Consider the following 12,293-nt stretch of genomic DNA (forward strand, 5'->3'; position numbering starts at 1 on the left):
ACAAAGGGTGTGAAATGGTGAGTGTGTGAGTGGGGGGAAAAAGTTAACTATAGTCGTGATAATATTTGTTTTGCTAATCTTTTAAAATTCAATTTAACCACATCAAGTTTATCTCAATGGCATGAATTTAGAAGAAGCATTACCAGCTCTACCGTGTCTAACTGGAGTATAGGTAATGGAGAATTCACCCAAGTAGTGACCAACCATTTCTGGTTTAATTTCAACAGTGTTGAAAACTTTACCATTGTAGACACCAACAACAGAACCAATCATTTCTGGAACAACAATCATGTTTCTCAAGTGAGTTTTGACAACGGCTGGTCTTTCATTTGGTTCAGTGGCAGCTCTGGCAGCTCTCAATTTTTTGATTAAACCCATTGGTTTGGAGTCTAAACCTCTGGAGAATCTTCTTCTGACTCTGGCACCACATAATTTGGTGAATTCTTCAGTTGGCATTTCAACCAAGTCTTTTAAATCAACACCTTTAAAGGAGAATTGTTTGAAGGTTCTCTTCTTTGGGGCAGCTATAACATAACGTTGTTAGTATATTGTACTAATGTTAAATACATATTTAACTTTTAGGCCAAAGAATCCCAAACAAAGACTGGGAGCACATAAATCTCTTTGTAAATCATATAATTAATGGTGATACCAAAAAAACTATCTTAATCCATCCACGACAATACTTCATTTAGAATGAAAAGGGAAAATAAATATTAACTCTGGTCTGTAGTTGGCTTTGCCTGATATGGCTAACTTGGTTTATTGAAAAAATGGTTGTAACTTCTATCATAGTTCACTTGTATCTCTTTTGATCCCTATCGAACTTTATTCATTATGATTATCACACATATCCTGTCTTGTCTCTTTGGTCTAATCTCAATCAATACGTTACATACTAGCGTCAACCATGTTTGTTCCTGTTGTATATGATACTAAGATACAAAACTAGAAAAAGTTGTTTTTTCAAAAGTGTTTTTCTCAGTATTGGTAGAATCTCCTCGCTCTCTGCCAGTAGCTTACCATACACTCACTATTTTTTCGCAAAGAAATTTTTTTTTCGGCTGGAAGAAAAAGTGTACCATGCAAAATACTGCACATTAAAGAAAGCATTAGGGCTACAGCCCTAACTTACTGCATATTGCTTTAATCTCACACAAAGATATACATACACTCTTATTTTTTTCTTCTTGTAGTCTCTGTGAGATAATTTTTCATCTTGTAAGGAAGCAGAAGACAGAAAAAAAAATACCTTCTACAGAGTTTTACTAGCTTGTCTATTATAATCTTTTCACAAATCAAAGGATAGTCTGCCGTTTGTTTGCTTAAAAGTGATTATTCTATTATAGATTTTTAAAGAAGGAAAAAATGAAATACTTAGCTGCTTACTTATTGTTAGTTCAAGGTGGTAACACCTCTCCATCAGCTTCTGATATCACCGCTTTATTGGAATCCGTTGGTGTTGAAGCCGAAGAATCCAGATTACAAGCTTTATTGAAAGATTTGGAAGGTAAAGACTTGCAAGAATTGATTGCTGAAGGTAACACCAAATTAGCTTCTGTCCCATCCGGTGGTGCTGCTGCTGGTGGTGCTTCTGCCTCTGCTGGTGCCGCTGCTGGTGGTGCTGCTGAAGCTGAAGAAGAAAAAGAAGAAGAAGCCAAAGAAGAATCTGATGATGATATGGGTTTCGGTTTATTCGATTAGAGAAATTGCTTGTCGCCTTTGCTGGTTTGAGAGAAGTATATTTCCATTATTTTGCATTATATATATATATGTATTATAACTAATCTAATAAAAAAAATATGAAAACAAAAATGGCTTCTATATGGCACTGTTTGGGTTGTGATTTATCTCTTGCAACTTTTCACGGAGATTATCAGAAGTAAGATTCTTAGTATTGACCTTGTATGATATTTTCTCAACTAACATTCTAAAACGATTGATTTCACTTTGTATATTTGTTCGTGTGCTATATGGACCAGGTTGAAGACTCGTTTCATTATCGTTTGGTGTGCTTACCTCTTCATCACTGTCGTAGATTTGGTTCAGTTGAGTGTCGATGGTCGTTGAGCGGACACCAACAATCTCTGACAATGTTTGTTGCAATCCCGATAAATAACCTAGTTTCCCGGACTTGTATTGCAAACGATCGCTTATATCTATAAGATCAGTCCTCAACTTATCGTATTTTTCAATCAACTCTTGATCTGGTTGTGCATTTGAATCGTTAACTTTGTCGGCAATTTCCTGGATAAACTCTTTTTTCATTTGCTTGGTAGATGCTACCTCTTCTTGATCGTCTTGCACTATATCGGTATTGGCTTTATCAGTTTCGTTGTCCTCTGCCTGCTCTTCCCGTGGTTCATTCTCCATGTCCTGCCCCTGGTCATCGTCATCCAAATCATATTCATCTTGAATGTCAGTGGTATCTGTGTTGGACACAAACAAATATTTCAGATCAGGGAGCTCTTTAATTTGTTCTCTCAACTCTGCCAATTTTTTGTTTTGATCTTGGTTTGTTAAATTATCAAAATCAGGTAATGTGATGGGTTTAATAAATGAGTTAATTTTAAACAATTGCAGATTAACTATTTTTAGTTTCTGTTTTTCCAACTTTAAAATTTGCAGTACTATCTGGTTATTGATTTGTGATGGGAACAATTCATCATTACATTCTTTAATCTCGTTATTTAGTAGATTTAAAATTGTTTGCAACTCGGATTCAGTTATTTCATCTTGTTCGGCTAGAATGTTTCTGATTCGGGAATTAATTCTATAAGGTTCATTTAGTATATTAACTTGGCTTTGAATGAAATTTTTTGTATATGTATAAGAATGGCTCATTCTCGAAAGTGCAATCTATATAAACAACTATGGGGGGATATTGAATGTTTTGATTTTTCGGTCCGTCGATATGTGTGATTTATTCCTTCGCATTTTTCTTAGTGCTGATTTAAAGTCGTGCACTCATCACCAATGAACAGGACAAGAAAAAAACTAATAATACATTGGAACTCATTGCTTGAAGTATAACTGTTACTAGATAGATATTATCATCAACACATTCTCAATTTTAATCAATGTTTGGTGGAAATTCAAGTGCTTTTGGGACCTCTGGGTTTGGAAACAAATCATCTAGTGGAAATGCATTTGCCAACCAATCTAATCCATTCGCAACAAGCTCAACAAACTCTGGGTTTGGTGGGTTTGGAGCCTTCAAGAATACAGGAGCCAATAGTAATGCATCATCTCAACAATCTGGAATTGGAGGGTTTGGAGCCAAGAGTGATGCACCATCTCAACTGAGTGCGTTTGGTAGTACAGGACTTGGCAACACAACCAATACAACAACTGGATTTGGAAGTTCGGGTTTTGGAAGTACAGGATTTGCCAAATCAACACCTCCATCTAATAGTGGTTTTGGTTCTAGCGGGTTTGGAGCCAAGAGTAACCCAACAGCTTCAGCATTTGGACAGTCTGGATTTGGATCATCAGGATTTCTGCAGACAAATACCAGCAACAGCAGCAGTCTGCCATTTGGACAAATGGGAAACACAAATAAACCATCACCGTTTGGAACAACAGCCTCACAACCTTCTGCCTTTGGATCTACAGCAACTCAGCCATCTAATAACAAACCTTCACCATTCGGTCAAACTAACACATCAAATTCACCTTTTGGTTCAAATACAGCTGCAACCACCGCGCCAACCAACACTTCCTCTCCATTTGGATCATCTAACAATAATACTTCAAACCCTTTTGGTGGCCAATCTTCAACAAGCTCGCCATTTGGGCAAACACAAACATCTTCTTCTACATTTGGTGCCAGCAATCAAACCCAATCTGCATTTGGAACGGCATCAACTCAAAATACAAATCTGGGATTTGGGTCAAACAATTCAGCATCGACTATCGCGAACACCAATCAGAATTCGTCAACTACCAACAATGCCAACCCATTTGGATCAACATCTGAGGCTACACCTACCTTCTCGTTCATATCAACTCAACCTAAATCCCAGCCACAAACTCAAACTACCAGGAGTATAGATGTTGACATTCAAGAGAACACACAAAATGACTCCTTGCCTGCTCTGATACTAGAGGCATTCAACGCCAGCATGTTTACATTGGGGAAGATACCGGATGTACCACCACCACCAGAATTATGTAGATAATTGTATAATAGAAATAGCACTAATGAATAATTCACGAATTACATATTTATAAATACCAAATCGTGTGAGCTCTTGAGAAGTTCATAAACACGAAAAAAAAAATTACCCTGAAGAGCTTACACAATCACTACCTATCATCATCATCACCATCCATTTTCAATGATCTGTATAGAATGTGGATATTCTAATATTGATTGTTTATATTCCAAGTATAAAAGTGATTATATCAAACTAAGTGTATGTCCCGAATGTAATAAAATTGCTGATAAATATATTGAATATGATTCGGTGATTCTATTTTTGGACATTTTATTACTTAAAAGACAAGCCTATAAACATTTAGCATATAATTTAACTGAAATGGAAATGGAAATAGGATCATCAACTAATTTCCATATAAATGATAATACAAATTTTAAATTCTTTCATACTTATAGAAAACTTATGAAATTGATATTTATGATTTTATCATTTGAAGTTTATTTAACATGGGCTAATGAAGAGAAATTATTGATTCATTCACAATTAATTAATTTAATTTTCAATCAATCAGTTGTATATCAATATTTATTTTTCATTATTAAATCAAGTCTAGAAAACCTTATATTGAATTTATCATTACAATTGATTCTAAGACTAGGATATAAATGGGGACAAGGTCCACAGAAAATAAATGGTAATATCAGGGATAAAGAATTATTTGGATATAAAACATCAGTCTTATTGGTAACAACGATGGTATCAGGGTCAATCAGATTATTTCCTATATTGATGTTTATTTGGCCATACGATAACATATCTATCACTAAACCATTGATAAATTTGATTGCCTTTATAAATATCGTGGAGGCACTACGAGTTGTCACGAGTTTGGGATACGTGGAACTAATACTCAGTTTGGCGTTTAGTATTGTTATCAGAAATATAGTGTCAAAACTGTTACTAGTACTAATTGTCAGACTCTTTTTGGATTTTAACTTTACTGAGGTGTATTACAATGAAATGTATCAATTATATTCACAGATTCAAACCTATATACGTTGGATTTAATAGTCCCATTCTGAACTGAAATATTGAGGTGGTTTCCGTACAGTTGTACCATCTCGATTAACTATCAATACATCTTCACCATCCAATGCAATCATTGGCCCGTCTAAATCATTAACTAGATTGGGGTATTCGTATTTAGTGTTCAATTCCCTTCTTTCGTCAAGAGTTTTATTATTGTTGTTTTCAATGATTTGCTCCAAATCAGTAGGGTTGATATTTTCATTGCTTTCAATTGCTCTCAAGGCAATGAATGTTGACAAGGGAATATATTGTTTATGGAAACTCCACCAAAAGTAAAGTGTCAAAAACGGCAATGGTGCCAAGAAAGTAGCACATGTGATTGCATCTTGTAATGCTAATGTGCCAACCATTGTGATTTGAAAAAGAAATAACCCTAATATGATTCTTCGGAAAATTATTGGCCAAACTTTGCCCGTTGAGTGTGGAGGATGAACACAAGCATAAAGCAATTGGTATTTGCTCACAAAATAACCAATAATAAAATATAGTAACCCTGCAGTTAATATCTTCGAAGACATTACCGAGTATACCAACGTAATAATAAATATCAATATTGGTTGTGGTAATTGTAGACCAAAATTGAAAACTGGCGGTTTGTACAAATTCAAGTAATCTCTTGGGGTCTTGCACCTAAATAATGAATTCACTAAAAAGCGAAGTAAGTTCCCCACCAATAATAATTTGAATGGGAATATACCCAATCCTTGTAGAATTATTAAGTCAACATAGAACATTGACAAATCTCTGAGTGATCTTGCTAAATCAAATGCAATTTTGGTCGTATCAACAAAAGAGGCGGTACCAAAAGTTGTGAAAACCAAAAATAAGTTCACAAATATATAGAAAAAGTTCTTGGATACCGATGACAACTCTTCATCACTATGAGATAAATAACCTTGCTTTTCAGAAATCCATACATAAAAAAACGGAATCACAATATTTAAAATTGTAAATAAATAAGTTGGCAATAATCCAGTAATCAAAGTTTCGGCCCATTTATGCGATTCAATAGCTTTCCCCAATGATGGCCATATTTTAGAAATGCTTTTAGTGTTTAAAAAACTAGCCATAAATCTGACTGGATAAACCAACAACAAACTCATTATACCAATAAATATCGTGACAGCAAGGATCTTTGTATTTCTGTCTTGTCTAGTTAATGACAAATTATCCCATCGGATATCATGAGGAGCAGGGGCCAAGTTGGTGATAAGATGATTGACTTTTGGATCCAAGACTGCCTGTGCCAACATTTGTGCTTCAGCCACGGTTTTCATAGTGAGAAATGCAGTCGAAGTGGCGGGATATTCTCTAGTTCTGGCCCTGGTAATCTCTTTATCTATGACCTCCAATTTATCGGTGTAGTAGTTTATTGAATCCACTTTAGGTCCAAACAATCCGAACCAACCTTTCCGAAGACTTGGTCTTGTTCTCAGTTCATCATTCAACAAGCGATTCAAAGTGTCAGAAGAATCTCCTTCAACAGATTCTGAGTCTTGATCTATTATTGAAGCTTGTGCAGAGTTCGAATTTTGAGATCCCCAGTCTGGTGATTCTTCTGCATCATCAGTATACCTATTGGAAAAACGATACAGTTCGCCAACTTGGGGATGCAACGATATCAAATCGCTCTTATTGGTTATCCCATTTTTTTCAAAATATTCAACCCAACTTTCCTCTAATTTTCGAACTATTCTTCTCCTTCTTTTGAATAGTTTGTTTAGATTTTGCCACTCCTTGACAATCAACACAGAATCCACTTCACCAATATTCAAACGGTCAATGTGCCGTGCGAGTGCCACTTCATCTCGTAATGATCCTGGTATCCCAGATATTTTTACCGTTCTATCGGTGACTGAATTTTGCGATCCAAGATACTTCTGACGCATAGAAATAATCCTATTGGTTTGTTTGAATAGAAAGTAAACAGTAACAAATGTAAATACATAGGTGAAAATAGTGTATAACCAAAGAAATTGTTGATACTGTTCTCCATCGTTATTTTTACTTGCCACCAGAATTCCAGCTGACACTATATGCTTAATTATTGTGGTACCATTATTATTACTTCCATCATCGTCATCGTTGTCACTATCATCGTCGGGATAATCTTCATCTACTCTCCCTGTAAACTTGTATCTGATAGGAGATATGATAATAATGGCAAATACTAAACATATGCTTATTATTCGAATGCACATTTTAAAAAATTCCAAAAACACAACTGCATCTAATCCAGCATGTTCCAAAATTTCTTGCTCAGTAATTTTGTAAACTGTAGGAATCCAACCAAATAATGAATTTGAAGGCAATTCAGGTAAATTCCTTCTTGAGGTCGAATGTAGACTGAAATTCAAATGATTAAAGTTTGCCACATATATTTTGGGATATTTTAATCGTAAGATAGAAAATAGTAATAGGGCAGTGAGTCCCAATGTAGATGCAATTATTACTTGATATCGTGCTACACGAGCAGAATGTGGTCGATATATCACATCGTCGTGAGGGGATGTAAAATTATCATCATTTTGCTGTAGTATGATTTGCAAATTATTGATTATATTGTCTATCATATGTAATAAAAGTGGTTAACGTATTTGGGTTATTGTTGTTGTTTTCTATAATCAGTTAAATATCTTGTGATATTAAAAAGTGGGTGTGGTCAAAAACAAAAAAAATAAAGTCTATACAAAAACAGATTAAGGTCAACCGAGAAAAGGAAACTGATAAATCTTATCGTGTGCCTCTCGCACACTACTAATTATACCGTCAAGATAATGTTTTTTTTTTGTTGTAGTTGTTGTCGTTACCATCATGTAAGGAGTCGCCAGTACTCTATGATGTCTATCATTAGGCGATGTACTTTTTACAATAGGGGGATAATTCATCTTGAGATGTAAACTTTCTTATGTGTTTTTTTACAAGCTGTATATAAGGCAATATAATCAGGTTGAATTAGGTATATTAATATAAGAAGCCCTATACGTGGATGTTAGTTTCCTTGTTTGTTAAGTTGTATTAATGTAACCTCTAATTTAGTTAATAAAGGGCACTAAGCCATAATTCTATATATAAGTTCGAATACAACAAGCACAGCATGTTTTTTCTTATTCAGTAAATGTAAAGTCCAACTGATGGTATTCTCCATAATCATAGCCAATAATGAGGATTAAACTAATCTAACATTTCGAATTTTTAGTCACTACTGGTACCTTGGTCTGCACCATAACTTGAATCATTTTCATTGGTCATATCCTCATCGGTAGGACTACTATGTACGCTCTTAAGGTTCTGAGACCGAAGCATTCTAATTAAACTATCCAACTTTTGATTCATTGAGTTATTCTGTTGCAAGGAATAGTCACTAGTTAACCTGTCGATTCTTTGATTTGTTTCTCTTTTGAAATCCAGTAAATCCTCGCGAAGTGCATTAATCGAATGTGTAACTTGGGTTTGAGAAACGATCAATTGTTTTAGTAGAGACGCGGTGGTATTATCTTGCTGCGGTTGGGTTTGATATTGATGCTGCTGTGGGTTCTGATTCTGGTTCTGGTTCTGGTCCTGTCGATAAGCAAAATCAATCGTTCTGGTGTTAGTATTATTATTGTATTGAATGCTAGGAGAGATATTGTTACCAAAATTTTGCTTTGTGTCGTGGCTCAGTTGCTGTTGTTGTTGATGATGCAGAGTTGATGCCAGGCTTCCCATTGGAGTTGAACTATTTGAATGTCTCGGTTGGTGTTGACTGTTGTGTTGTAGATTGGGTGATTCAGAAGTAGACATATTAATTTCTGGTTGTTTGTAGATAATATGACTAGAAGCTGGATTATTAGGATGCGGCTGTAACATTGTTTCTTCTGGATGTCCAATTTGATTTGACGTATTAATTAATTCTGGTTGTTCAAGAGAAGGTACATAGCCAGAAACAATATTCTTATTTGCACCAAGCAGCGAGTTCCCTGACGACGGAGCTAATTGATGTTGGCGAATTGTATTCGAAAAATCCATACTATTCTGGAATTGGTGGTGTATTGAGTGATCGAAGCCCTGTGACATCAAATATTGCGCTCTGTCCCGATTCAATTTGTGTTCATAAGTATTGGGACTTATTTGCGACATATCGGCAATAGCTAACGGGTTGTCTATTGGGGCTGTAGGATTTTGTTGAGCATATAAGCTATCAATTTGTGTATTAGCGGCAATATTGCTATTATTACTACTACCGCCTAATGAATATGGGCTGACTTCAGTGTGACTATTTTTGTACATGTACTCCAAGATATCGACCAAGAGTTTTTCATTTTCATTCAACACCACTTGATCTAGAAGTTGATTATCGTGTTTCAACCGGTTCTCCAAATTCTTTTTTAACATCTGAAAACGATGGTTTATTGTCCTGCTTTGCACTATATTAGAATGACATCGCTCATTAAATTCTTGTAACACTTTTTCCCATGTTTTGATGATGTTGCCTCTAGTGAAAATGTCCTCTTTGTATTTATGGATGAGCAAAAGTAAATGGGTCTCTGAATCGTAAGTAAACTGAAAGTTGCTTCGTTTATTAAATGACGCAGATCCAGTAGTAGAAGATGACGTTAGAGTGTGATCAATTTCTTCGTGCATTATATTCACATGGAACTAGTATTTTGCACCATAAACGGGGGGAAGACTAAAAATATGAAAATACTAGATTTCCTTTATCTGGAGATGGAAAAGCAAATAGTAAAATAAGAAATTTGGAGCAAGGTGAATGATTTTAACGACAACGATTTGCTAAACAAAATGAAACAGAAAAATTTTCTTGAAACAGATGTTTAAAGGAATACCGTCGTTATATATATTCCTCTGAAAAAAAAAAGCCATATGCATATATATATGTATGTGTGTTTAACGTTTCTGGAATGTGGTTTTGTGCTACTAAGAGTTCAATAAATGATATGCGGTTTGAACCGCATTGGATTAGACATGTTGGTCATAGTATTTATTTTTATTTTTGCTGAAAATAGTTGCATTATTCGATCATGACAAAAAAAAAAGGAGGAGGAATTGTGGGAGGAGGGGGCATTAATAACAATAGTTGTTAATATCGACCTTTTTATGAACAATCGTCATAAATTTATTTGAGGAATACTTGCTTTAGTAAAACGCATAATGCAAATGATAGTGGAGAATGGCGTTTGTTTTTGTATCTGTTTTTTATTCTTTTTGGTCTGACTTTCAATTCCGCCGAAAGACTGAAAAGTATTCACCAAGAATTGTAAATAATCAAAGCTAACGTAAACACGCCTGTCATTTCTCCATTCATGCACGGAAGACCCAATACAAAATCAAAACATGAACAAAGAGAGTAAGATTTATTAGCACCATATATTTTTATTTGACCGCTTGGTAAAACTACTGAATAGACAACTAAAAAAAAAACAAACGCAATTTGTCTTTCGTTAAATTGTATGTTCTTAAGCCCGTGTAAAAAGTTTAGTAAATAGATGACATTAGGTTATATCTATTTGTCGATGCATCTTATTATTCCTAATTTTTTTAGTTCACTTGTTTTTCTATTTTTTTCATTAAGCATTTTTCATTTTTCCGATCTTCACTTGTTTGCTAATCTTTTTGGATTTAAGAAATAAAGGAAACTAAAAATAAAAAAATAGCAAACTTTCACTAAAAATCTTAAAACTTTCTCCTGTTCCTTCTTTCCCAAATCAGCTGAATGTTGAATTTGTAGTTGAATTTTGCTCTAATTTTTAACAAAATAAAGTATAAAATTTTGTTTTATAAAACACATAATTAGATTGGATAATGCATAAGCGATAGTATGTATATATTTTTTACCAACATATGTATTTTGTATCTCGAATTAACCAAAAAAAAAAACAATAGCATGGTGAGAAAAGACTAGGTGCTTATTGCGTCAATAGCGTTTTGACACAAACCAATTTGTTTATATCGCCAATTATAAAGGAGGTTATGAGCATTCTCAGATGCATGATGCGCAAACAAAGAAATAGGAAACACAAAATCAGGAACAATATTGCGATAGTTACAATTGGGCAATTCCCTTTATATTTTTAATATACAATTTATTTGTTTTCAATTGAGGATTAATGGTCAAACACTATCAACTACGCTAAACAAAAGCAACTTAAAAATTTTTCATTGTAAATCATAAAACTTTTAAAAAAAAAAGAAATTCAGAAGGTGTTGGGGGTGGGGGAATGGATTAATATAAAATAGATTTCTCCAGAAGTGCCGTAATTGAGACTAAAAGTTTACTTTAAGATTTGAACAAGAGTTTAGTAAACAAAATAAACATGGGCAAAGCAAAAAAGTGACAGTATTGTTGTGCTTGGTTTAAATCTTTTTTATTGTTTCACTATTCGGTTGTGGTTTTTTTAATAATTTGGGTCATAAGGTTTAGGTCAAACAATGGCATGATATTCATCAATCTTCCAATAAAAAAACCTTTTTTTCATCTCTTTTGTTTTCTTTGATATCCCTCCTAACCAAATAACAAAGAATACGATATTCGTAATAAGCTGACTTTGTTGTTGCCCACCAGAGCCCACCACCAGCGTTTGAAAAAATCTTTCTGGTTTCGGAATTTCCGTGTTATTCATCATCGAACTATCTTTTATTCTTTCGTTTTATTCAAAAGATAAATAATAGTATAACTCCTCTAACAATTCTTTCGTAAGTCCCAATTGTGCATTATATATGTCAAGTAAATGCAAAGTTCCATTTGTGTCCTAAAGCTTATCAAATAAAGAAGAGAAATTATATTTCGTTTATCCTAGATTGCAGTATATACTGTTTGTTGATTTAATACTATAGAATTTGAAACAACAACTCTAGACTTGAGAAATCGTATACTTAGTAAGACATTTCCAAAATCAAAATGACTAATTTAGTACTAATCTATATTTCTTGATTCTTGTTTTTGTACTACTAGATTGGTTATTGGCCGGATATGCGGTACCTACCTGAAACCATGCAAACCAACGCCTTGAGGCAGGGAGAGTATGGTCTTGCTTTTATTTT

At 34.2% G+C, this 12,293-nt stretch overlaps 7 protein-coding genes across 7 annotated transcripts; 3 read left to right on the forward strand and 4 right to left on the reverse strand. All coding sequences in view use genetic code 12, as the record gives it.

Moving 5' to 3' along the window:
- Positions 1-108: 108 nt before the first annotated feature.
- Positions 109-912, reverse strand: RPS15 (40S ribosomal protein uS19; the record flags this gene model as incomplete). Its single annotated transcript, XM_019475322.1, has 2 exons — positions 109-524; positions 900-912. The coding sequence occupies 2 exons, from the start codon at positions 910-912 to the stop codon at positions 109-111; spliced, it is 429 nt and encodes a 142-aa protein (XP_019330867.1).
- Positions 913-1,368: 456 nt separating this feature from the next.
- RPP2B (ribosomal protein P2) lies at positions 1,369-1,704 on the forward strand (the record flags this gene model as incomplete). Its single annotated transcript, XM_718047.1, has 1 exon — positions 1,369-1,704. The coding sequence occupies one exon, from the start codon at positions 1,369-1,371 to the stop codon at positions 1,702-1,704; it is 336 nt and encodes a 111-aa protein (XP_723140.1).
- A 117-nt stretch (positions 1,705-1,821) lies between these two features.
- Positions 1,822-2,844, reverse strand: CAALFM_C304690CA (uncharacterized protein; the record flags this gene model as incomplete). Its single annotated transcript, XM_718048.1, has 1 exon — positions 1,822-2,844. One exon carries the CDS (start codon positions 2,842-2,844, stop codon positions 1,822-1,824), a length of 1,023 nt encoding a protein of 340 aa, XP_723141.1.
- Positions 2,845-3,080: 236 nt separating this feature from the next.
- CAALFM_C304700WA (FG-nucleoporin) lies at positions 3,081-4,181 on the forward strand (the record flags this gene model as incomplete). Its single annotated transcript, XM_718049.1, has 1 exon — positions 3,081-4,181. One exon carries the CDS (start codon positions 3,081-3,083, stop codon positions 4,179-4,181), a length of 1,101 nt encoding a protein of 366 aa, XP_723142.1.
- Positions 4,182-4,340: 159 nt separating this feature from the next.
- On the forward strand, positions 4,341-5,231 carry ARV1 (sterol homeostasis protein; the record flags this gene model as incomplete). The annotated part of the gene is made up of 1 exon (XM_718050.1): positions 4,341-5,231. The coding sequence occupies one exon, from the start codon at positions 4,341-4,343 to the stop codon at positions 5,229-5,231; it is 891 nt and encodes a 296-aa protein (XP_723143.1).
- Positions 5,228-7,825, reverse strand: CAALFM_C304720CA (uncharacterized protein; the record flags this gene model as incomplete). The annotated part of the gene is made up of 1 exon (XM_718051.1): positions 5,228-7,825. The coding sequence occupies one exon, from the start codon at positions 7,823-7,825 to the stop codon at positions 5,228-5,230; it is 2,598 nt and encodes an 865-aa protein (XP_723144.1).
- A 622-nt stretch (positions 7,826-8,447) lies between these two features.
- On the reverse strand, positions 8,448-9,875 carry CAALFM_C304730CA (uncharacterized protein; the record flags this gene model as incomplete). Its single annotated transcript, XM_718052.1, has 1 exon — positions 8,448-9,875. One exon carries the CDS (start codon positions 9,873-9,875, stop codon positions 8,448-8,450), a length of 1,428 nt encoding a protein of 475 aa, XP_723145.1.
- Positions 9,876-12,293: the final 2,418 nt, after the last annotated feature.

This window comes from Candida albicans, chromosome 3 (assembly GCF_000182965.3).
Source record: "Candida albicans SC5314 chromosome 3, complete sequence".
NCBI classification, from domain to species: Eukaryota; Fungi; Ascomycota; class Pichiomycetes; order Serinales; family Debaryomycetaceae; genus Candida; species Candida albicans.